The 26966-nt window shown below is 36.1% G+C and overlaps 1 protein-coding gene across 5 annotated transcripts in view; it reads left to right on the top strand.

Moving 5' to 3' along the window:
* The window catches only part of SH3YL1 (SH3 and SYLF domain containing 1), a 47880-nt gene extending 23348 nt beyond the window's left edge, over window positions 1-24532 (top strand). For 4 of the 5 annotated variants that reach the window (XM_039567893.1, XM_039567892.1, XM_039567890.1 and 1 more), the window contains 2 exons: window positions 75-131; window positions 23937-24532. In XM_039567893.1, coding sequence (XP_039423827.1) covers window positions 75-131; window positions 23937-24136 — 257 coding nt within the window. In that variant the 3' untranslated portion in view covers window positions 24137-24532. The remainder of the gene's footprint in view (window positions 1-74; window positions 132-23936) is intronic. The other variant, XM_039567894.1, reaches the window with a different exon arrangement.
* Window positions 24533-26966: the final 2434 nt, after the last annotated feature.

Raw genomic sequence — 26966 nt, 5'->3', positions numbered from 1 at the left:
AGAGGAGCAGTATACAAGATATAACAATATATGTGAGCATGTCATATAAGCTGCTACTTTATTGTCTCTTTCAGCTAAAAAGAATACAAACAAACTTTATCCTGAACTTCCCAATGATTATGCATCTGTGGGTAAGTACTAAGCTTACACTTATTTTATTAATACAGTGTAGAATCTGAGAAGCCCTAAAAGTACTTTGAAAGATATGTAAAAATATCTGGCCACTGATATTTTGCTTTATTGTCCATGTGTTAAAAAGAGATTCACGTCTTGTATGCTCTCCTGAAAATATTTCATAAACATTAATCTTACTCCCTGGCTTTGCATTCTAACGATGATGTTCTTTTCTGAGCAGCCCAAGTTCTTCTATTTTATTCTGTGAGCTTGAAAAATGCACTTGAAATAGTAAAATTGGTTTATGTTACCACCTAAATGAAATTAAAAAGAAAGCTGATACAACAAGCTTCTATCCAAGTCCTTATGCAATGTACTGTAGTTCCTGTTTTAATTTTAAAAGTGCTTCCACAGATCATACCTGATAATGCTGGCATAAACACAGATTTACATTGCTTCGTCAGATTTTTATATTGAAATAACTCCGCGTTATACAACTTGTTTGTTGTTCCATCAATTCTCTTATGTTTAAAGCACTTGCAGCTCTAACAGGAGAATCTTACGATCCAGTATTTGCATTCCATATTACATATATATACATATATTAATATGTACTTATATTTTCACATATGGCATGCTCCACTTGAAAATAAAATTAAACAGTATATCTCTTTTTTACTTCTGCAAATAGAGCTAAAATTGAGCTTGCTAATAGATCACAGTGAAAAGTCTATTTCAGGCAAAGAGTAATTAGAGCTTTTCACTAAAAATTAAGATAAATTATGTGTCATTGTTTTTACATTCTTTTTCATATCTTCTCTTCATACACATTCTTGATATGTGTGTCTGTTGAAGGGGCCAACATAGGAGTATCTTAAGCTGAGATGTCGATGTGACTTCTGCAGATCAGAGACTTCCTGAGAATCCAAATTTGTTATTGTATTGTAGGATTTTTATGAGGAAAAGAAGGATGACTCTAGTGGTCTCTACTTGATAGCTGTCATCCAAGAGAGAAGATTTGGTCTTCTGGCCATTAAAACTAAGCTTTCCCAGACTTACAAAAGCCCTGACCAGCTTAGAACAGGTTTATAAAGCTTGCACACATTTGCTGAATTGAAGGGAGTGCTCTTCTATTCAGGTGAAAGTGACAAGGTAAAAATATTCCAGACCCATCTGTTGAATGGCTTTCAAGATTCCTTGAAATCAAAATACAGATTCAATCAGTCTGCTACTGGGGATTTCTAGCAATTTCTAGAAATATACAAGTTTATCTTTGAGGAATGCGAGGGGCAGTAGGATCTTGTCCAAATGATGGCATGGTATACCTTTCTTTGTGTTGCAGATTATATTTCCATAGGTAACAGTTCAAATGCTTTCTGAATCCACAGAAATACTCAGTGTTTCTAGGCTAAAGGTTTTTTCCTATCACTGGGAACAATCAAGGTCGAAGTCAGTTTGCCTGAGTGTTTCAACTACCGTAGCCTATGTGCATGTTGATGGGAGGCTGGAAAAGAGTTGCAGTCCCTTTCACAAGGTGTGTGTTAATGCTGGGGAATGAACTAGAAAGAGCCATAAGGCCGTACCTCCTGTCAATAATCTGTTTCTGCCTATTTATAGTCCAAATTATTTCAACAGAGCTACCTAGCAGCTATAGCACGTACTAGTTGATCTTTATTGCAGGAGTAGTTGCTGTTACGGATATTCTTCTACAGTGATCTGTAAAAAACATATTCAAAATTTTTTGTGTCTTTCTAATTTTAAAAATATATATAGATAATCAATAGAAGAGTGAATGAATCTTATCTTTAGGAAGCTACATGTTAGGTATAATGGCTGGTGTGGAGTTAGGTTTTGATGTTGAACAACAAGCTTGTATGGGTTGCAAGTAATAAGGACTTGCCTTTGGTTGGGGAAGGGGCAACCTGGCATTGTGTTACCAGCATTTGGTTTTGCAATAGTTATACAAGCAGTAGAAAGGCTGAAATATTAATTCTTCTCATTAGATGAAAGAAGAGCTAGACTTGTGGATGAAACATTTTTAATTATTTTCTGTGTACTTGAATTATGTAGATAAGTAATGTAATATAACCTACTTCAAATGCAAGAAGAAAGATAAATGAAAAACATGATTCTCTAAACTGACAACATGATACTTGAACTCAGATGCAAAGAGATTGTTTTCATGTAACTGAATAATGCTTAAGGTAATACATTTAGTTGTAAAATGAGCTTCAGTACTGTTTTAAATGTTTCCAGAAGCTTGGGAATACCACACATTTTATTTAGATGCAGTTTAAAAATTGCACAGGCCTTTTACAATTCTGGGAAGTAAAACCCCAAAACAACCACAGCAAAAAACCGCAACAAACTAACAGCTGATACAGTTATTGTGATTCAGTGAAGTATGAAGTTTGTACACTAGCAGAGATTTTTCTGAAGACTTATTAAATAAAGAAATTTGATTTGCTTATGAGTATGAAAGTTCATGCGTTCTCCTTTACTAGAATTAGGCATTTGCTTCTTCATTTTTCTACTTGTCCCCTCTTTGTTGTAAAATCTACTAAAAGGGCTGACTGCCCTTCCAAAATTTGTCACCACAATCTAGCTTTTCTTTTTCTAGATGAATGATTCTTTGGACTTCTGTACCACATCTGTAATACAAAAACCCCATGATTCTTCAGTGACTACTTGGACATTGTAGACTCAGGAGTTTATTTCATTTGGACAATTTTTTTAGATACATTAAGTTCATAGTTTGTCGCACTGGAATATCTAACCCTAGATATTAGATTTCATTAGTGTTATGATTTCTATGATTTTCTTTTTCTGCTTGGGGTTCTGCCATGGAGCAGCAAGTAACCAAAAAATGTAGATAAATGGTTACTTACCTGCCTACCCTTCTAACAGTTTGCTGAATAGTATACCTTTCTGAAAATGTTACAGTGATGTGGTTTCCCAGTTGAACTGGTAGCAGCAGGAGTAGTGATCTGCTAGTAAAAGTTGGACCTGGGTTGAGGTGAATGTTGGTGAGAACTGAATCAATAACAGGCAGTTTGTTCAAATCAGAAGTCAGATATTTTTCACTTTTTCTTCAGCTCAGCTAATCAGAAAAGGACTGTTTCACATGTTTGGAAAAGAATCCGTTGGCATTGCCAAGATGCTAAAGCAATCAGGAAACAGACTTGAGACAGAAGTGGGGATGAAAACGGAAGAAATTCTTTCCTTCCAAGCAGAGTTCTTTCACTATTCATTCACAATGATCAAAATTCACCATGTGCTTGAATTCTTACAATACTGTAAGACAAAATACTCATATTAAAGACAAAAACAGTTCTTTTGCTAACAGTGTAAGTATTTTATGATATTTTGGAGAAAGTAATGATTCTGTCTGCATTGTTTAAGTGGACATATGATTTGCTCAAGAAACACATAGGAACTTGTGGCTGTGAAACCTAAATATTCAAGGATTTTTTTTTTTTTAGACTTCTGTCAGAAACTATGTCTTTCATACCTTCCACAAGTATTGAGCTAAATATTTGTAAATTTTATCTTGAGAAAAAATTTGCCCTCTTCTTGGATTTTTGAATGCAGTAAATTACCTGCAGCCATTGAACTTTTTAATTATTGTGCATAAAATCAACACAGCCCATCTTGATTACAGTAAAACTAAAAAAACTTAAAATATTAATTTTGACTCATTTTTTATTCAGCAGAAACCTTTCACTTTGAAAATAAAATAAAATATTAACAGATTGTTATTGTACCATTAGGCATATATATATATTCTTGCATACTGAAAGAAGTGCTATATCAAGCCTACTGATAAAGATATGGAGGCAGATGAGAAAATTGTCACTGGTTTTAAGAATCTAAAAAAACCCCTTCTTCCTTCTATGACAATTTGAGTGATTTGTCAACCTCATTATTAAAAATTCATGCCTTCCTACATGAATTTGTCTGCAGCTTTTAGACAATATTTGTTGTGGCTTTCTTCACTATATTAAAGAGCCCTTTGCTACCCGGAGGAGCTTTTTTTTTTTGGTCTCCTCTTGTTCTCTTTGAAACACTTATGCTGTAATCAAGCCACTTTTTGGTCTTCCTTCATCTTTCTTTTGATTTCCAAACAGATTGATGAGCTCTTTGTCAAAAATCATTTTCTCTTCCCTCTCCAATTCTAAGTAATATTACAAATAACAAATTCTGAGTTGTGAGCTCACTGAGATCAGTAAGATTTGGGCTCCTAAAAGCTCTAATGAATTTGCACTAAACTCCAGTCCTTATCTTTTTTATTATTTATTTATTAATTCATTTATTTATTTTAACCTTCTAGAGCATTACTTATCTATGTTTAAAGCAGTTGAGGTAATATCAACCCTTTTAGATTAGGTGATAAATTCAGTTTATTTAAGTAAATGCATCAGAGATGCTGCTTTTCATGGTTACAGTTCTCCAGGAATCAGGCCTGGCCCACTTCTCTATAATTTCAGAGATGATCTCAGTGTTTCTTTTGGTAATCTATGAATGCCAGATGGTTCAGTAGATCTGTGAAAATCTGCTTCCCAAGAGAATTCCAAGACAGATTTTCATGCCTCTTGAAGTGTATTTTGTCAAGGAAACTTGAGGGTCTGTGTGTGAATTTGCCTTTGTTAGTACCTTGTGGATTTTTTTGTGGCCAGTTTAAAAATGTGTTAACTAAGACAACATAATTATATGGACTAAGAAATCATAGACCACTTCTGAAGTAAGAAGCTTTAGAAAAATATTTTTTGCTTGTGATTTCTCCTCTTGTTTTACTTATTTTACTTTCATACCTGTTCTGCAGTTCAGTTTCCATCTGACTTATTTATCTTGTTATTTTTAAGGGTACTACTCTCTAGGATAACATTGGTCAACATTTTCTTTCTTGGAAAAGAAAATATAACCTGGAACACAGACACCATTTTAGCAGTCTCTGCATTAATTAGTACCTCTGCTTATGTGTGGTGCTGAGCTTTTTTAGCACGGTATAATGAAAAAATGGAATTTTCAGTTAGAACTGCTGAAAGAGAGCATCGCTCTATGGGCTTGCAACTTTAAAACAGGCTTGCTTTGGTGAATATGTATTGAAGCAATCACCTCTATAAATAAATAAATATGTATATATATTTTTTTTTCTCAATTTAGGTTTAACAAAACCTGTACTATTTTGAAACAACTCAGATTAAACTGGAAATCTAACATGCAACTATATTCACTGTGCAGTTCCATGTTTAGAATTGCCCACTGACAAAAAAATTCTAACAACTGTGCTACAAGGGAAATGTAAGTGTGCCCAAATCTCCTCTCGATGAGTGACTTTTTACTTGGGCATTTTTATTTTAATTAAGACTAAAAGCCATAGCAGGAAAGTAAAAATATTTCATGAGTTTTGAGACCAAAAAAAATCAGCTACCTCTGTGGTGTCAGACTAACTTTTTCCCAGTGTAATACCTGAATTTTTGCTTTTCCTTTGTTTTTAGAAAGCATATACAGTAAGTCTGCCTTCCTAGGATATTGTCAATATTTCATTATTTGCTTCTTTCTGTCTGTTCTGGGTCAAGATGATTTTAAATGGTTTCATCATTCTGAATTTTCCTTTGCCAACTTGAGTTGTAGTACAACTGAATCAAAAGCTTTTAACTTTTAGTTAAGTAAGATCATAAAATGTTTTTTGTACCTGATATCTGCATAGACCTGGAATGGAGAAGGAATCCAGAACCTCTTGTGTTTAGGGACAGAGGAAAACTCTGTTCACAGTGAGGGGAAAAATGCATTTTTCTTTTGAACTGGAAATTAAATCATCCATGAAAACGTGATAAAATCAGATGTGTACATACTCCTTTAGGTGTTGTAGATATGTGCTGTGTATCTGAAACTGGAAAAAAAGCTACTTTTTATTCTTCAGTTTATGAATTACTCCTTTTTCAAGAAAGGAGGAGATTTGCTGTAGGATCAAGTAGAACTATGGTAAGTGACACTTTATTGTGCCATAAATTGAGTCTCTCCTGATGGGAGAGGATTTGCTGAAAGTCCTTGCAAGGAGTTTAAAAGATAAAGCAAGACGTCTTCTGTAGTTTCAATGCTTCTAGGTGGTTGTTTATTAAGTCTTACCAGAGAAACTGAGCCACTAGTGTGACCCAGGTACAGCATGGAAAGAGGCAAAGTGAGAGCGAGAAAGCCTAATTATCAAGATTTACACAGCCTTTTAAAGACATTTTAACCAATAGTTACTAAAAACGTACATTATTTTTACTTTCTTACCAATTATTCAGTAACACGACTAGGAACTGCGGAATTTTCTATTCAAACAATCCAAACTACTTTTACTGCAAAATATGGAGTGGTAGAAGAAGGAGAAGAAGGTTGAGAGAACAACAACAATCCTCCATTTTGATATTTTTTACTCTTATCTATATACTACAAAGAGAGGCCTAAAACCTCTAAATTTTCACCCTGTGACAATCTTACATAGTAGTCTATCACCTAATTCACACCCCTGTATTTTCTAGTTGTTGTCTGACTGTTGGTAATTTTTTCCAAGGTTTGAAGCTAAAACAGTGTTGTTCAGGGGGGTAAGAACCCTTAAAAACAGGCAGAGAAATATTCTCGGCACTCTGGGTTCCTACAGTAAGGAAGAACCCTCATCAAGCTGTGCAGTAATCTGTTCCTTCAATACTATAATTTGATGAGAAACTCTAGCAGATTATAAACTATAAAATCAATAAGACAGCTCAGTGTGACAAATAGGTGTTCGTTTTAGAAAATTTTTACAAAGTGAGACATATGATATATCTGCCATAATCCTTCATGACATTGTCTACTAATTTGGTAAACTAAAGTATGTGAGGTGGGTTTTTTTTGTTTTAAGAGTTTTTGCTGAGCTTGGTCTATTTTTATGTTTTTCATGGCAAGACCTGTGACATGTTTATATTTAGTTACTAGAAAAATAAAACATCCATCTGGTGGTCCCCCACAGTATTAATTTTCTTGCTATTATGAGCTCTTTCTTAATACTAACCGAACCCAGGAAATCCCAGGAAATTATTTTTGAGACTATTTTTATCCCTGATTCACTTTTACTAGGATCGTACTATTACTATCATGAATGTGGTAAGTCAGATAATCAAGCTGCTTATGGCTTATGTTGTGGCAAGCTGAGAGGAAAATATGCATCATGCAGGCCTTCACTGGTCATACTGAAACAAATAACTGGATGCACATAATCAGCTAACTCAAAATACAACAAGGCACAGAAAGATTGAGGTCAGACATGCTAGAATGAAACTGGGGTCTTTCTGATGTATGTATGCATGCGTGGGCAGAGAGCTGTAGTGCTAAGCATGAACCAGATACTCTGGCATGGGTCAAACTATTTTTTTTCTTGGCATTTTTTAATGGTTTGGAATAAAAATTGGGAAATTAAAGCTAAAGCACAGAAAAATTTAAGTGCAATCTGTGCTTATTTTTTTAAGTGTAAAGCACCACTAAATTGATAATTCTGATTCACAGAATTAAAACATGAAGTTGTTCATACGAACATATAAATGTTAAATAGTATAGATTGAAGTCTTGTCTGAAGCCATTGTAACACACACAGATTAATGGAATATTTCTGGAATACTGGCTTAAAAGGTTGTTTCAAAGCTGTGAACTCCATTAGATAGTATTTTCTTCTGTGTTTTTCAAGCAGTAGGACTACAGCAAGCTTAAATTGCTTTCCTGTCTATTATCCAGAAAAGCCTTTGGGAGTATGGGAGCTTCTGCTTCACTTATAGTACTTGAAGGCAAACAGAAATTTTGACTCCTCAAGGAAGTGATATATATACAGGATTTCTCTCCAGAGTGTGGTGAAATGCCCTGTGCTTGACTGACTTGAGACAAAAGCTAACATTATTGTAAGAAATTCAGGTCTTTTTGCAGTAATGGTGGGCTGATGCTTTACAGATCCATCCTTGTAGCAGGGATGAGAACATCTACCTTATAGTAAATGCTAAGGGAAGACTTTCCTTTCTCTGGGAAATTAATACTTTTCACCCTGATGGAACACCCACTTTAAATGTATTTTCCCATGAGCAATAAAATTAGGTACCACGGTTCCCCAAAAAGTGGTATGTTCTCTGTCATGGAGGGACCTGGAGTCCTGCATCTACCTTGGCTGTGCTGGTTCAGTGTTACATCATGCAGGTCAGCCAGCTGGATATTGCTGATTGTACCAAGAAGGTCATTCACCTTTGGTAGAAACACTGTCAGTCCCTGAATAAGAAATAGGAGGCCATAGAGAAAGAAATCAATAAGACAGACACTAATGTAAGCTAAACTAGTATGACAAATAGCTGTTGTAGAAATGGTGTAATAATGGTTCTCACTTCTACAAAAAGACACGGTTGCAGGAAACTTCTTACCTTTTCATGAGGAGGTCTGGCAAGGTTTGCATTGAGACTTCTCTGGTTATATTTCATTTGGTTTGTCTTTCTCATTAAAAACTTTATTGCCATATTAGGCAACCTTCAGATATTCTTTTTCCAGTTGTTTCTTGAAGAAGCTCAGCTAGAAGTGACCTCTACTCTTGTGGAAAGGAAGTGTTAATTTTTTCATACACAGTGAGACTTGCACCCCTCTTCCCCCTTTTTTCTCAGTGGTGCATGTTTGTGTTTTTAGCAGCTCCTTTGCTATTTAGCAAGGAAGGTGTCAAAAGAAGATTAAAAATAGGAAAATAGAAAACTCCTATGTAAAAAAAATAGAATGGGAAAACTTGTTCTGGTACACAATTTCAAGTATTGGTCTGTGCCATAAGGTTCAGACTGTGTCTTCTGAACTCCTGCCATTTCTGCCTTTTGTCAGCAAGTACAGAAGGATGAGCCGAAATTTGAGGTTGGGGCAGCAGAGTAAGTTTGGAGATACTTTTGAGGGAAAAATCTGCTTTCACATTTATTGCACATTGGACAAATTTGAGCCAGTGGCTGAATCCCATCTGCAAGCCTGAATTCATGCTTGAACTAAGGGATGTGATTGCTGTTAGCGTTTTCTTTTGAAAGAGTATCTATAAATCCAGTATTTCGCTTGACTTAAAAGCATATGTATGAAGAATACTGTTAATACCATTCATAAATTTCAACTGAAAATTGTGGTACTGTTTGCTTTTTCATTTCAAGAGCTTTATCATAACTGACTAGGCTGATGTAATGAGTATTCCACAAAGTTTCGTTGTGCTTAGCTGGGAAGTGTAATGTGAACACACCATGGGTGATAATGGCTGTCCAAGATGCTTCATCCATGTGATGGTGGATGTTGCAGGTTGCAGAGTTTGCACTGATCAGATAAGGCTCTAGTTCATGGTTCTGTGCCATTTCTAGCTCTTGCTGAAGCTGTTCTGTAATGAAGAGGGCTATCTACCTTTCTCCTACTGGTTTAAACTGTGGCCAAATGATTGCAGGATTGTGCCATGGGATACTGTAAGTGGAAGTACAATTGCTTGGGTCACCATTTGGCAGATGAGGGGAATATTGATTGAATACCTTTTGAAATTATAAGTTGATGGAGCCTGTGGTATAGGTGGAATTAATAATAGCTGTACTGCTGGTGAAGAAACATAAAATCAACGAGAATTAGTAATTGTTGCAAGAATAAGTCCTAGCATAGATTTCAACAAACCTTATGTCCCTTAGCGCAGCTAAAGTTAACAAGAGTTTTCTATATATTGCAGGTGTTCATATAGTATAAATGTTACCATGGAAGTGCTAGACTTTGTATTAAAACAGGATACTCACTTGTCCCTTTTACAGAAAGCAGTTTCTGAATCTTTCACAATGACTTGAAACTCGTCCTCCTTTTCATCTATATTTTTTCTTGTCAAGATTAATTATTCTTTTCTCATGCTTTCTAGTTCTCTAGCAAAAATACTTTTCTATCTGATTCCTTTGCCTGGTAGTAGTAACGTCTTTCATTTGTTTTATTCTATGAAGTTCATTTTCACTTTGCCTTGAAAACAGGCTTTCTGTTCTTGCTCCGCTGTTTTCCCAACCAGTTTTAAACATTGATAAGGATTGTGAACAGACCTTCAAATGAGGCCTTGTACAATATTATTATTTAGTATGTTTCCATATGAGATACTCTTTGTCTCACATAATTTTGTTATTTTAACCATTTTTCTAGCCAGTGCAGAGAAATATGTCTCCATGCAAGGCTGAAAAATAATTTCAATCAGTATTTTACAAAGCATTACCTTAAGAAACTGGCAGAAACTGTATAGAAGTACTGTATTTACTACTCTTTGTTTTTTTCCTGAGACTGTAGATTGTTTCCCAGACTGGCATAAAAGCTAAGGCTTCTATCAAGTGAACCAGCTTATGTGCCAATAATACCCTTGGCAGAAATTTTGGAGCTGACCATACAGAGATTTGAGAATCAAAGTGCAGAGACAGTGTATTGAGATTGAAATGCTAACTTGGTAATGTGTAGAGGAACATAGAGAAGCTTGTCAAAATAAAAGAGCCCCAGATCATTCCTAAATCATCAGTTTGACCTAAATAAAACAGACCTCAGTTCTTGTAACTGTACTTTTCATAATATGAAGGCAATGCTTAGCATTGCATCTCAGCTTTTGCAGTATGATTGCAGCACAGACATTACTTGCATTAATGTAGTGTTGAGCATGATAAAGCCCTTGACATCCATATGGTTTATTTGACCTTTTCACTTTGAATGAAAATCTAATTGTTTTTTGAAAAGGCAGAAAAATATAAAAAGTAATCAGCAAAAGTACTGTTATGGAATTGACTCTTGCAAGCAGGAGGTAGGGGTTTTTTATATCCTAAATATCAAATACAACCACAGATGCTTAACAAAAAAGGCACTTCTTTAATGCAAAAGCTGAGTGTGCTGAAACAAAGATAGAAAGCATTCCATCAGCAGATGAAGATGATGAGCCAGCATGTTCCCTAGTAGGCCAGAAACTCAAAACCAGCGAAATATGTTTCATACTGATGAGCTAAATTTGCGCAGTAACTTAAACTTTAAATACAGTCAAGTCTGTTTCAATCACCAGTTTTGTTTGCTAGACATGACATTGTTCAGTAACGACACAAGTTAGTAATATGGAATCTGCTTTGAAATGATCAATTTCTAGCTTACATAGAAGAGGTCAAAAATACATAAGCCTTTTCCTGGGTTTTGTGAGTCTCTTACAAAAGTGTGTATAATATCTTCATTCCATGCATACAGATTTGCAGCTGATGATGAACTTTTTATCTGTTGAGGCTTTGTAGCAAAATTGAGGATCTTGTACCTTGTATGGCTAACTTTGCTTTGAATAGTTATTTCCAGCCACCATTTCTTTGTTAACAGAGAAGGTAGTTGTAAAGTTATTCTGAAAATCAACTGGAGGGCTTTGTAACACTGGAAACCTGGACAGTGTACCCAGTTAAGTAATACATAACATCTAGCACTGCAACTAAATCAGAAAATAGGGTTTGCTGAGACAGTCCTCATGGAAGTGGAAGAGGGCTTAACATCTGGTTTTGCTTTCCTTTCAAGAATTTGGGTGTATATTTAATACCGAAACATATTAAAGAGTGTAGTTCCTGGAATGATACAGGCCTTCCTTGATTTTATCCATGTACCTTGAACATATTTTCCAGGTCACTGGAAAAAGGAAAACATTGTATACCTCTTTTAAAAGAGGGGAAAGGAGGGCTCCAGGAACTCCACACCTGTCAGTTTCACCTCTGTGCCTGGGAAAATCATAGAACAGATCCTCCTACAAGCTATACTAAAGTACAGGGGTGGGGAGGTCATTTGAGAGGCAGCACAGCTTCACGAAGGGCAAGTCCTGCCTGACCAACCCACTCAACTACATCAGTGGACAAGAGAAGGGCTTCAGATGCCATTTATCTGGATTTTGGGTCCCTTCTAACCCAAGCCATTCTTTGATTCTTTGATTTTGAAATTGCCTTAAATCTATGGCTGCTGTAACACAACAGCCTTCAGGTGTTCTAGGTATAGAACAATTCTTTGCCCATACGTGAATGTAGAGTACAGCAATGCAACTTACACCTTCTCTCCCTCCTGAGAGCATGTTTGTTTAACTGAGCACAAATAGGCATTCGTGGGGCATTTAAAGAGTACTGTTTTACCCCAGTGACAGTGAAGCTCACTTAATGTGAAAAGTCCACCCTCATTTTCTTAGTCTTGAAGAACTAATTATTTGCAGACTTCAATATTGAATTTAAATACTTGAGTTTCTTAAGAAGCTTTTATTCAGAAAGTAGAGAAAAATGAGTGATTTTGTTTACTTGCCCAAAACAAGCCGTAATTATTGGCAAAGAAACAGCTAAGGCAAGAGATTATTTGTTCTGAGTGTGATTTGCTGAATATCACATCTCCTGACCTTTGATCAGATGAGCATTATTGGAGATTATTTGGATCAATGATGGCATATGAAATACTTCAAGTATCTGTACAGAATATATCTGATTATAGAAGATTAGTACCTGTAGATATAAAATGTCAAATCTACTGTGCATATTTAGGCCTTCCCAAACATCTGTTCAGTGAGATCTGAGGTTGTTGTTTTGTGTATGCTGAGGGTTTTTTGAGGTGAGTCTACACTTAAAAAACAAAATTTAAAAGACCATTAAGGAAATTAATAGTTTAATGTGAATAGGACATTTGAGATTTCACTTGTAAGGCTGAACAAACACTTGGTTTGTTATTTGTCCAGAAGCAACTAAAATTAAATTTGTAAGAAAGTATACATCTGTTCTGCTCCAGAAGTTGAGATAAACCCCGTTTTTCTTAAGATAAAAGATGAGAGGTGAGAGCTAAGAATATGGAAAATGAGCATACTGGGTAGAGAAAAGAGCTCATCTGTATACTGGTGCGATTCAAGAACTGAAATTATTTTCATGACTTTTAGTATTTAGGATATCGTTAGGCTACTATTTTTCTTTCTAAATGGAAGTTGCTTGAAGACTTTTTCTAATAGCCATTAGTATGTGTAATATTTTGTTTCCATATAGGAATTGAAAAGTTAATTTCTTCAGAGCCGCAGTGTATAATACACTACACTGGTTCTTCTTTACTCCATTTTCCCCAGCCCTCACTGGCTGATGTTTTGTCTTCATGAGAAAAAAGCCATGAAATCTTTTAACTTACTGCCCTCTTATTCTCTGTTTAGTAATTCATATGGCACTTTCTTTCAACCTTTCTCTGACTTTCCTTACTTCATTTTCTTTGTAAGTTTTTAAACAGATCATTTACCACTTTGCCAAGATGCTGCTGTTTTAGGCCTATGTAGGCCTTTAGACATAGTGAATGATAAAGCCTGAGAATAGACATTGCCCAATAAGGGCCCAGTAAGTGAATCTCAACATTATAATGTGGTTTATTTCTGCTCATCATGACATTGTAACTTGGATAACTCAGTAATTTGACTTAACTTTTGTGCCTCCTAGCTGTGACCATGAGTTCAATATCACCTTTGTGGCTCTGAGCTGCAACTTTGAGCCAAAGCTGACATTACCTAAATTTGTTAGAAACGACTTACGAATGGTAAAGCCTCCAAATTCAGATATCATGAGAACATGGACCATGATTGCATTAAACTTCTGCATCCATAAAATATTAAAAATATACGTATCCAGTGAACTTAATGACGTCTTACTCTCCAGGATGCCAGTTTTCAAAAAGTCATATGGAATGAGATTCTGTGTCTGTCATGTTCTTATTATTGCATGTGGTCATAAAGGGGACATTTTGAGGTAGTGTTGTTTCAATATTTCATGACTTTGAAATTTTTCTTTCTTTGTTTACATTCCAGGAAGCAAATGACTCAGTCCTTTTTCATAAAAGATTTACATAATATATGCAAGAGGTTTTTAAATTGGAGGAGATATTCAAACTGGTAGTCACATCCATTGCAAACTATATATTTTCTATTTCAATAACAGAATACTGTTTTCAGTTGCAGTTTTCATCATTTTGATTGCTTTCTAAAATCATGAGTAGAAAAATTAGTTGTAAAAAAAGATTACTTTTTTAATATGTGCATGTAGTAATAAATGTACAATTCTGTACTTTTGTAACTTTATTTCTTTACATATGAGAGTATCTTTTTCTGTGTTTCCAGAGCTGTTCTGTGCAAATTTGACTGTTATAAAATAAATGAAGTAGTTTCCATTACTTTGTTTCTAAGGAGACACATTTAGTTGCATGCATGTATGCTTTCAGATACTGAAGCAACTGCTTTTAGATTATCAACAGTTCTAGATTGGTTTTAGAATATCAACAAAGTATCTTCAATTGTTTCTTTGTTCTAATTCAGTGTGACTCATTACACTTACGATCAAGACTACTATTTATTCATATATTTTGAATTTAAAACTAGTATTCTTTCCTGTTTTAAAACTCTTTACAGCAATTACAAAATATAATAGTGAGATAAGGTGTGAGATCCTTAACTTTAAGGGACTGAACAGCTTTCAGGAAACTGGTATGTTGGGATGATTAGTGGTTTCCTCAAAAACCCAGCACTAAACCTTACATCTTTCTGCCACACCTCCTTCTCAGTTCCCTTGCAATGTTTCTTTGACTATCCCTGATGCAATTCACGTAAGAAATTATATCTCTTTCTTAGCTGCTCTTCTACGTAATGGTTTAGAAATAGACTTAAAATATAATGAAAACCAAGAGGGTAAGTTTAGATATAGTAAAAGGTAGATACTCCCCAGTATGACTGATCATACATAACCAAGATGTTGGATTTGTCTCATTCTTGAAGAAATGTGCTGTATCACTGAGGCTTTAGTAGTTTCAGCTTCATAATTCTTTAGAGAAAAGAGCAACACAGAATTAGCATTGTATCAGACAACGTGCCATCCAGTTTCTCTCTCTGTATCAGTGGTTCAGTACATAATTAATGCTTTGAATTCAACCTGATTAATGCTGTTCTTAATTATTTTCTAAATTAATATCAACAGGTAAATTTTAGGCTTGTTTCCTTAGTCTCTTGGAAACAGCTGCACCATTTACATCATGTGCTAGTATTTTTTATCGTCTTTCTATCTAGTATTTATCAAGGCACTAATCACAAAGACATCTTTATCTTCCCTCTAAACTTTTCATCCCTCTAGTCTTCTGTTTGCTAGTTTCCTTTTTTTTTTTTTCTTTTTGTAACCTTCAAGTAGGTTCCATTATTGTACACATAGGCTTCTCTCAAAATAACTAATATTAAAAAACCCACTAATATTAAGGCAGTTTATGGAACCAATGACTTTTTGGTGGATTAATGATTACCAAACTAATGAGTAATATCTGTGTTCAGTACTGTATTATGTTGAATTCGAATTTGGTTCTGGGTTTAGAGTTCTGGGATATGGAATACATCCATTCATTTTCAAAATCTGTCTCTCTGTATTTAAGTTTCTTTAAATTATGTACACATTCCCTTAATTTCTTGATCTTTGTTATTAGTTTCTGTAACTTCATTAAGATTCTTCTAAATGGATTTGACCCCTTAGCTCTGTGTTGTATAGCTTTATCACATATTTTACATTTAGCTCAGCCTTCAGCTACAAGAGTGGCTCTACTACATTGCTAATGCTTCTCCTGTTCTTGTACTTCACCTTCCTATGGCTTCCAGTTCCTTCAGTGCTCTCTGCTCTCCTTTCCCTCCCATTTTTCATTTGCTGATTTCTTCATTCATGGTTATCTCAGACCTGTTTAAAACCACATATTAGAAATTGTAGTTCATCCTTCTGTATGTAACCTGCTAGATTAATATACATCTTCTGTTTTATTTGGTAATACTTGTGATCCCTGAATTCTATTGCTGGGCTGTGTCTGTAATTACCTTTACATCTATATTTTGAGTGTGTCACTGAGAAGTCTTCCTTATTCAGCCGTCTATTTTTATGCTAAGTTTTCCCAGCTAGCTGTCCTTTGTCCCTTTTAATTTGCTAGATAACATTTTCTGCAAAGAGCTATTTCTATTTCTCCTTTACTCGAGTATTCTTTTGTCAACTAATTAAGAATTCAAGATAAAAATTGTCAAGTAGAATCTGGAACTTCCTCTTGCTGACCCCTGCAGAGCTCACATGTTCTTCAACTTGAATTTCTTAGAAGTTCTCACTTTCACTATAAGAGCAATGAGGCCTATAGATGTTCTCTGAATACCATTTTAAAGATGCAGCCTTTTCTTTCTGTCTCCACTTTTGTCCACACTTTTGTCCTATTATGATTCAATTGTTGCAACATCCTTCTCTCTGACCTTTGCAAATTCAATATTTCTTTACGTTCATCTAGATTCAGTTCTTGCTTCAAAGTTAATTTCCTGCCCTATCATTTTGCTCATCTTTTACATTCCTCCACTGGCTCTCATGTTAAGTATGTCTTTGAGCTCAGACAGAACCTAAAGCACCCCCTGACAGATGCAGCTTTCACCTCAGTCTTGTTAGTATTACAGGTTTAACTTAGTGGTCACCTACCTACTTTGAAGTTAAACTTTAACCATTTCTCTGTCTGCCTTTAGGCATCATCATGGCCCAATGCTGCTGCATTCCCCAAGTCAGAATTTTAGATCTTTAGTTCCTCCTGTCATGAGCCCTAACACTACTTCAGAAAGCTATCCCTGTCATTAGTAGTTACCCTGATGCCTTCAGAATTTACTACATGCCATTTCCTTTGCCCACCCTTGCTTTTCATATTCTAATGTATAATATGCTGCATCCAGCAGAAAATGTATCTCTCTGGTTTCTGTAGCCCCTACTCAAATCCTACCTGAAATATAGCTCAATAAACCTTGAGGCTTCTTGAGCTCAAACAGAACCAAAAGCACTCCCTGACAGATCCACCCTTCATTTCAAGGTTTCTTGAAGGCATTATAAAGCAGGAAGGGACTGTAAGACCCCTAGTAACTGAGTGCAGAAGCTGACTAACTGTTACTGTCTGGATTCCATACTATTATTTTAGTTCCACCCTAAAAGCTGGCTTTGACTGTAAAGCAGTAACTCATACAGCTGGGAATAAGCCATAAGACAATTTTTTCTCTTTTCTATTTTTCACTTGTCTTGCAAGGAGCCAGTGTTATGTTTTAGTTCTTAGATCTAGATCTGTCAGTTGAGGAACACAGCAAATGCAGACATACCTGTAAGATACTTACTCTGGCCATTTACTGCCTCACCTCATTTCTGGTATTGCTTGTCCACCAATGAATCTTTCTCTTCAGCCCCTTATTTTACTAAACTCTGATCCAAGTCTTAACAGTAACCCTAGTCACTCTGTCAGTCCTAGACTAAACTGATTTGTGTGCCAGTGCAACTCCCTACAACACACTGAGCCATATGTTGACAGGAAGGCCCTGCCAGGAAGCATCCTCAGAGGGATGCGGGTTCCTACTAGGAGTGCTCCATGCTGGCACTCCCCTAGCTGGATACAGGCTAGTCAGTGTCTGACAGGAAGTCTGCTCTGTCTGGCCTGACCATCAGATGATGCTGACAATGTGACTTCCATTGGTATCAAACTGGGTTTTGATTACAGCTGTTCCAGTCCAAACTGCCTACAATACAAATTTTCATACTGCTTTTATACTTTCAGGTAACTTTATTTCAAAAGTCTCTTTGAAGTTTTTCACCAAATTGCAGAATGGCTGAGGTTGAAAAGGACCTCTAGATATCATCTGGTCCAACACCCTTGCTCAAGCAGGACTGGGTCTAGACAGCTTTTTTTGGATGAAAACTCCATCACCTCTCTGGACAACCTATTCAGTCACTCTTAGAGCAAAAAAGTGTTTCCTGATGTTCAGACAGCACCTCCTGTGTTTCAGTATGTAGCCATTGCCTCTGTCACTGGCCATCACTGGCAAGAGCCTGGCTCCACCCTATTTTCACCATTCCTTCACATATTTATAGGTACAGATAAGCCTTTTCTTCCCTAGGCTCTCTCAGCCTTTCCACATAAGAGAGATGCTCCAGTCCCTTCAGGTTCCACATGGCCCTTTGCTGGATTTTTTCCTGCGTGTCCTTGTTTCTCTTGTACTGAGAAGCTTAGAACTGGACTCTGCACTCCAGGTGTGACCACACCAGTGCTGAGTAAAGGAGATCACCTCCCTTGACCTGTTGTCAATACTTTGCCTAATGCAACCTGGGATACTGTTTGCCTTCTTTGCATTGCCTCATCTATAGTTGTTGAGTTAAGCTAATGGTTGTCTTCCTCTTTAACAAGTTTGGTTGGAACCTGATGACAGTCTTCCTTTTTAATATGACAATTTGGAGCAAACATCCTTCAGGCATTTTAGTGTAACCAATAAATGTATACACGCAGTATTTACACTCACAGTGGTATCTTAGCAGATACCACTTTCTAAGGTGGGCATTAAAATTTCCTATCATGTCTTCATTGTTAAGGACACTATCATTTTTTATTCAGATTTGCAATGGGGCCCAGTAATTGACCTAGTTCTTTAACCTACTTTGGATTCTTTCCTGAACTCTGAATATAAACTCAATACTAACCCTTTCCAAGCAAAAGCCCATAATGGGTAAAGAACCAATATTTGTCTGTTCACTGCTGCTTACATCTCTCATACTAAACCTATGAGCAATACCTGATCCTTTCAATGCCTCTGAACAGTGTATTAGTTTACTAAACCTTTCTGATACTTGATATGTTTATTTTCAAAAGCACAGATTTTTTCACCTGCCTAATCTGTTAGTTGTTTTCCATCATTTTGTCTGTTTGTTGATTTTCTCTTACTTCTGCACCAACAGGGTCCATGTGGTTGCTTATTTTTCTAGGTCTCCATTTAAACAATGAGACTTGTATTACAGCTTTTCAGTAAGCTGGCGCTTTTTGGTGGAGCTTTTGTGCCTGCACTAACTTCTGTCATCTCTGTTGCTGGAGACTCATCTGACTTGTAACATTCTGTGGCAGTCCATTTACCAAAGGAGATATTTAACAAAGAGTGCATAATATATGGACAGTCAGCAACAAGAACACAGTGGCAGTGATCAGTCCTCTTGATCAGAAGGCTTGTTGGTGGTGACAATTGAGTCACAGGGCCCTTTTCTGCAAGTTCTTTAATATGGTTGTGATGAACCCAAAACCAGCAGTAATAGTTTATGTTAGTTCACTTATAGTTTCTATCATATAGTTTTTCCTGGTTTTGTCTGGGGCAGAGTTAATTCTCCTCTTAGCTGGTAGTGTTAATTGCTAGTAGTGTTGTGTTTTGTATTTAGGATGAGAATAAAGTCGATAATGTGCTGCTGTTTTAGTTGTTGCTGAGCAGGGGTTACCCTAAGTTAAGGACTCAATGGCTTCTCATGCTGCACTGTCAGCAAGTGGGCTGGGGATGCACAAGAGGTTGGGGGGGGGGGACACAGCTTGAGTTCTTATCTCAACCCATGAGTCCATGAGTTTTCTTACTTATAGCCCTCCAGATCTCTTTCGCATCCCACTGAGGGGGGGCAGGGAGTCAGGTGTGTGTGGTACTTAGTCACCATTTGGCATTAAACCATGACATCAGTGCACACATGACCCACAAAATCATGCTAGTTCTCAAATTACTGACAATTAGTGAAACTTGCAAAGTGCACGTTTAGCAATCTCACCACTAACCTCAAGTACATGAAACTTACTTCAGTTTTATTGCTGTGTCCATGGCCAAAAGCAGCACATCTTCTGCAAGCTGTTCAGCATCAGGCATTTGGTGGCTGGGGGATATATGCATCTATGCCAGTAAAATTAAGTTTGGGGCCCACAGCTGAACTGTGTTCCAACTATTCTGTGTTCCAACTCAGATTTGGGTTTTGAAAGTCTAATAAGCTTAAGCCAAAATGATTACAAATGACTGTTCTTCTCTGAAAACTAGTCTTAGAAACAGCCTATGGCTTTACTAATATTTTATAAGCTCACATTAGAATAGTGGCTATTTTATTTACTAGTAAATTAAACAGTGTGAAGGCATGGGCCCAAGCACTGTAACTCATTTAGTTATGTGATTGTGTTGTTAGAAAATGCCTTGGCATTATTCTCACCTTCCACTTTCACAAATAATTCCAAGATGTGGTTCAGTTGTTACTCTGGTATAGAAACCAGCAGGCAGTTTGCATGTGGCTTTTCTCTCTGGTCAGTGTTTACTGGTATGTGTGTGGCCAGTCTATGCCAGCTGGCCTCTTAACTGAGTCAGAGAAGTGTAGACAGTGCATCTGTTCTACAGAGACTTTACAGAAAATGCTTTTATTCTGCGATAAATGTGCCATAATTAAAAATAGTTTTATTGCTCTTTCATTCACTCTGAGGCTGTATTGTAGCACACCCAAGAGGCCATAAATTCACTCTAGTTTATACCCCTCCAAGTCTTTTATCTGTAGCAGTGTTCCTTCACAAAATCTTCAAATCATTTTGGTATGTAAAGATGAATAAAATGAGAGGATATTGTGGTCAGAGAAGTTTGCTGTCAAGCGTATGCTATGCCTGTGTATGCTGGAGCATTGAATATATATGTTGGCTACTGTGCTAATTGATCTTCAACCAAAATTTCTATATTTCTGTTTTGATCACCGTGTTTGTGGAAGTGTGGTGTGTGTATTCAAATACCAATAACAAATAAGGATTTTCTACGATGTAGTTTGTTTTTCTTGCAGTGTGCATACTCATTAATCTCAATGATTTTAGTATCATATGCTGTATGTAGCACTGTAGCACCATCTTGTGTGAGCTGCAAATGTGGTTTCTGTATATGCATTCAGCAATCTTCATGTGGAATGTAACAATTTTATTTAAAACCCTTTCATATAAAACTGAAATTGGGAAAGGAGAACATGAAATAGATCCTCGTTATAGTCTGTGCAGTAGGTTTCATAATAGTGCATGCATTTAAGATACCTCATTGTTAGGATGACCCATATAGGTATGAAGCATGGGATGCTGAACTCTGGAGGCAAGAAATATGCATTCTGTCTGCTTTGTGCTACAAGACTACATAATTAAAGCACAGAAATTGGAATATTTATGAGAAATAAAAGCAAACAAAACTATAGTATAGGAAAAGACTGCTAGGGAAAATTAAGTAGAAATAGCTATGAAAGAGCTGACAGGAATAAAGCTGAAAAATGCTCTTAAATGATTGCAGGGAGCAAATGGGGCAAGGACACGGAACTGAGTGTTCATATTCAGCTGTCGTGCTTTGAGGTTTCTCTATGTTTGGAAAGGTTTGGGAAGAGAAACACATAAAACAATTTTGTTCATATGATAGAGCAAACAATAATTGGAGGCATGGTTGTGGTGCATTGAATATACTTCCTACCCTTCGCTATCTCACACATGGATCTTTTTTTCCCACCTTTTCATGCTTTAATTTGTGCCTCGTTTCATTTTTCTTCCTACTTTTACAGAGCCAATTTCAGAATACTCAACAGTTTGTGTAAGAGGAATTTCAGTATTATTGCAGGTTCAGCCATGGAGGTGGTAACTACTAGTTACTACCATTGCTATGAGTCCAGCATATCATAGTGGTCTTGACAGCTCTTCTTCTGAATGTAATGAGAAGAAGCTCTCACATCACTTAGCACTTTCAGTCTTCTCTTTTGCTCTGTCAAATATCTAATTTTTCCATATATATTTGGGGAAGTTTTAATTATGTAGTAACTCCGATTCTCTTTGAGTGACTATTCATTTAGGTGATGGAAACACATAGGTTTAAGAACTCAAAGTATAGGAATTTGTTGCATTCACAGTGATGTATAAAAGGAACTTTTACCCATGTGTGCTGCCTGAATGTGGCACAGGGGTAAAACATACCCTTCTTCCTTTTTATATGCAACTGAGTCATAACTATTTTCATGCCATACCATCTAAAGTGCCATAGTATTTTCTGACTATTCTTCAATTAATACTAGGAGTAAAAAGTTGATTTTTTTGCTTTTGTGGGTTTTTCTGCAATTTCCTCAATCAAAATATCTAGCTTCAAACCACACTGTGCACGGGAGCACATCATGTCATCCCAAGTACATCAAATATTTGAATTCTTGGAGGAAATTCATATAATTGCTAAATATTCAGTCTATCAGGGTTTCAGATGTGACAGTAAAAGAGCTATTTAGAAAAGCTGCATTGCTGCCTTTTTTGGTAGGAGTAACTGATTGAGATATGGACCTGATAATCATGGTTTTATTTTCACATCAAAAGAAATAGTGTTGTGTGGCTTTACATCATGACTATAGATAGCAAGAGAGAGAGATTGTGTGATCAAGAAAGACAGCATTTGACTTCTCTGCAATCAAATCTCTCCCAGCTCATGGCAAAATAATTTTGTGTTATTCTTTGATGATTGCTAAAAGTTCAGATCATGAAGAGAAAGCACTGGCCTGTAGAATGAACATATATATTGACAGATGCTGGGGAAAAAAGCCCTGTGCTGTTTATGCATACATTTGTGGTCCATTGTTCTTCTCTGTCCTCTTTTGGCTACAGTTTATGAGCCTTAAGGAAAAAGAATTTTTCCTCTTTCTTTTGAAATGAAAAAAGCAACCAGAAGAAAAGATCTGTGTCTGTCAGTTGTTGAAGACAGACTGCAAACGTTGTATAAATGCTTTGCTCACCACCCTTTCTAGCTCTGCGCTTGCAATGTGTAGACTAATGAGAGCTTGGATTTCCCCTTTTCCAGCAGTTTTGACAGCAAGAAGGTGCAGCTAATGCTAAAAGCCTTTAATCTTGCATGCTTGAGCATTTATGCAGCCATCATGTCTATATGAGAAATACATCCTGAAATCTCTCTACCTGTCTGTGTAAACATTATTTCCTCTTAACTAATCTTCCATTGCACCTTCCATTTTTCACTTTTAGATTCACTCATGTGAGAGATTTAACTGTTTTCTAAATCAACAGTAATCTAATGCAACTACCTCCTGTAACTCAGACAGTTGAAGGGATTGAGAGAAAACATAATTATTATTAAACTGAAGATACTCAGATTAAAAGTTCAGTGGTAATAAACATTGAGATATTGGCTAAAAATTTTCTACAGGAATAGAGGATGAATAATAGTATCCGAGATTTTCATAATTTTAAAACTATTTGAGAAGACTCATGGCATGATTCCACCCCCAGCTGAGGACAAGAAGAGTTATGTAAGAGATTGGTGTAAAGAAAATAAAAGCCATTTGTATATGTGGCCAAAAATACTACTATACAAACCAAGTCATTTCCAGTACATCAAACTTTAATCTGTTCCTTCCACTGGCACATTTTGTGTGTTCTGTTTAACGTCTGAGATACACCAAAATCCCAGGTACTGCAAAACCTATGGAACAAGAAGGGAAGTGCTGTGGATATTTTGTATTTTTATATCCTGAGTTTTGATTAAAAAATCAAATTTTCTCCTTTGAATTTTGTACTTTCTATGAAGAAGCTGTCACAAAGAACACAAACAAAACTCAAATCTGAGCAGTGGCTCTGACAGGAGTCGTTCAGGAAACACTCATGCTTTCCTCAACACACCACTTTTGTTGCCACTGTCTTTGACTGTACGAGGCATACAGAAAAATGGCTGATCTTTATTTTGTACAGAGTCTAATTTTATTAAATAGACTGTACTATTAGGCTGGAATTAAAATTTCTCTTACCTAAGAATGTAGCAGAAATGGAGGGGATTTTTCATTAGTGGTTTATATGCTCACATAGATTATTTTAGTGTCTTTGTCACCCTTTTCTACTGTCATTTAAGGATATTCTGCTTAAGAACTTAGTGTATGTGCTGACACTAGTAATTTCCTTTTAGTAATTTCCTTTTTATTTAATATTTTTAATTTCAGATAACTCTCGGAGTGATCCAGTAGAAGTGACTGCACTTTATTCATTTGAAGGACAACAGCCAGGTGACTTGACTTTCAAAGCCGGAGACAAAATCACAGTGACAACTAAAACAAATTCCCAATTTGATTGGTGGGAAGGAAGAATAGGAGGAAAAACTGGCATCTTTCCAGCCAATTATGTTGCCATAAGTAACAACTGAATTTGTACAGAATAAAATGTTGAGGCAGTAATATATTTACACTCAAAAATATATTTTAATTTTTCAGATTTTATTAAAATGAGATTTTTGATCAATACTATTCTAACAAAAAAAAAAAAATTAAATGCTTTGAATGACCATAACTTTCCCCTAAGTTTATTTCTTAAGTAAACAGTAGGTGATAGTCAATTTATAAGAGCATTATTTTTGAGCAAGTTGCTCTATAAAAAGTAATCCGATTTGTGTATAGTTTCAATTCTGTCTTAGTATATGGATTAATTTTTCACATGAAGGAAAAGGTTTAGAATTAGACATGCTGAAAAAATGTTCATTTCTATTAAATTGTTATTTATGGTCTCTTTCCGTAATAAATGCTCTTAAATTTGCTTCAAACCATGTTTGAGTCAGAGTTCTTTACTTGGTAAATATGGATGTTTTTTCACAGGTATGGCAGATAAAATCACCTTCATACTTGGTTTTAAAAATCACTCTAGATATTGCAGTTTTTTAGTAACTACTTTAGATCTGGTCTGTAATGTTTCTCATTGTTAGGCACACAAAGATCTTTTTTAAAACAACTCTGTGACAATTAAGCAGTTCAGCTTCTCTGATAGCTTGTCTTGCCCTCATCTTTGGAGAATTTAAGCACTTCTGAAAGTTTGTTTAGTAAAATGCATGAATAGTCCCTCAGAAAACATACAGGCTTATCCTTGATTCCTGTAGGAACTTGTTCCACAGGTCTCTCTATCCACAAAATAGAGAAATTTCTGCTTCACAAGTGAGCTTGAATCCTTCCTGCTTCTTCCCATTTAAAACTTTTTTAATGTTTAATCTTTAAGAAAAGAGCAACATAAACTACAGAGTGAGTAGAGTACATTTATAACAGGGATGATATAGGGAAGATATTTCTGTAGGATAGATGTGATAGTAATGTATAGCACCATCATTCTTGGGTTTCAACTTCATTTTGAGTATATTTTTAAATCAACTTTATTATACAGATACTGCTTTTAAAATTGATGTGACAAATCACAGCAGAAGTGAGAATGAGATTTTGAGTTTTTTAGAACCAGTTTCGTTTCCTTCTCAGTGCTGAATATCCTGAATTTGCCTCTTATATGGAGTTAATGCCAAAATGATAATTATGTTCCATCAGTCTCAGGTTTTCCCCACTTGAAAATGTATTAAGTCCTTGTTTCTTCTAACTGTGCCATGAGGACCAGAAAATCAGTATGTATGATCTTTCCAGCAACCAAGGCATAGTTGATCTGTTATGATCCACTAATCTATCAGGTAATCTTTAGGTTTAAGTTATCTCATCTGAATGGTAATGGTAAGGCTAAGCCCAGTGTAGATGAAGACTTAGCATTAGGAAGTTATTGAATTCTAGTTATTGGGAAAAGTTTCTGGATTTCTTTCAGCCAAAATACATTTTGATAAACAAACTCAAAATGAGACAGAAGAGACTGAAACCAGAGTCAAATGTGTTTACAGCCTTTCAGTGAAAATCCTTCATATGCTTTGCCTCAAAAAATCAGAGAGAGACCTGTCTTCAAATAGATACCACCACCAAACAAATCCACACTGCTTGCACATGTTTTTTTAGTAAATATTTTCTAGCTAGTGAGAAAGAGTTATACAACCTCAGGTAGCTGCAGTGGAAATGCACACTATGCTTTTAGAAGGACTGCTGTAGCATCTGCCAGTTTGAGGTGCGAAAGCAGGTTCTGTGTTTACCTATCTTTGACAGACTGCATCTATTGCTTCCTAAGCCAGAAAACACCAAATAAGCCACTATCAGGACTCAGTGAACAGGATTTCTAATAGTGTGATAGTCCCAGAAGCTTGATATTGTCACATATTCACAAAGAATAACTCCTGCATTTATGATATCCTGTTGCTGCACTGTAGCTACACAGTTTAAGCTGAAGCATCCACTAGCAGTATTCTGCTGTAATACTTCATTAGTCATTTCCAGAATGCTTGCTGCTTTTTCAGCCAGTGTACTTGCTTTTATGTAGAGTTGTTAAAGCTTCTTAACTCATCTCAAGTGTCTTCTTCCATGAAACTGTTGGAATTTATGAACTTGCAGCGTAAAATCTTTTTATTGTTTATGTAAATTCAGTTTCTTGGATTGTCCTAGCTGTTTGGGGAAAATGAGGATTGTCTAATCTCAGTGTTCATGATATCTGTGGACTGTGCAGGATATCACTGATTAATTGCTAAATCCAAGCTGCATTTTGAGGAGGAAATATTAAATGGAAAGGATATCTTATAACTGGAATGTGTCTTACTTCATTTAAATGTAATAGAGGAAAGAGAATATTCAGCAAATTAGCCTAATTCAAGAAAGGCATTGGTTGTCAGAACCAAACCTTACAGAATTCTACTGCCTGATTCCAAACATCATTGACACAGGCTGGATTAGCTCAGATCAGTGGGCTTAGGCTAATTCCAAAAGGGTTTTTACAGTAAAAACACTTTACAGTAAAAGGCAGTCTGCACATTTCAGTAAACTAAGAGATCCCTAAGGAAGCTGGTATCTCAGGTTCTCAGCAGTAGGTCTAGGAACAAAAACCTAGAGATGCACAGAGTCACCCATGAAACGTGTTCTGATAAGAGAGGTTTTCCATCAATGAAAATCCATGTTATGTGTTCCTTTGCTACAGGATGCCTGACCAGATCCAGAAGAAAAATACTGAAGAAGATGGTGCTTCTGGCATAATTTAATGAGTTATGAGGTGCCTGGTATCCAGCTGTTAGTGGGAGTTGGGATGATAGATGTCTGCAGCACCGCATCAGTGGAATCTGTACTGGAAGAGAAAAATTG

Source organism: Corvus cornix, chromosome 3, assembly GCF_000738735.6.
Source record: "Corvus cornix cornix isolate S_Up_H32 chromosome 3, ASM73873v5, whole genome shotgun sequence".
In the NCBI taxonomy this organism is placed as follows: Eukaryota; Metazoa; Chordata; class Aves; order Passeriformes; family Corvidae; genus Corvus; species Corvus cornix.
This window is presented reverse-complemented; position numbering and strand designations above follow the sequence as displayed.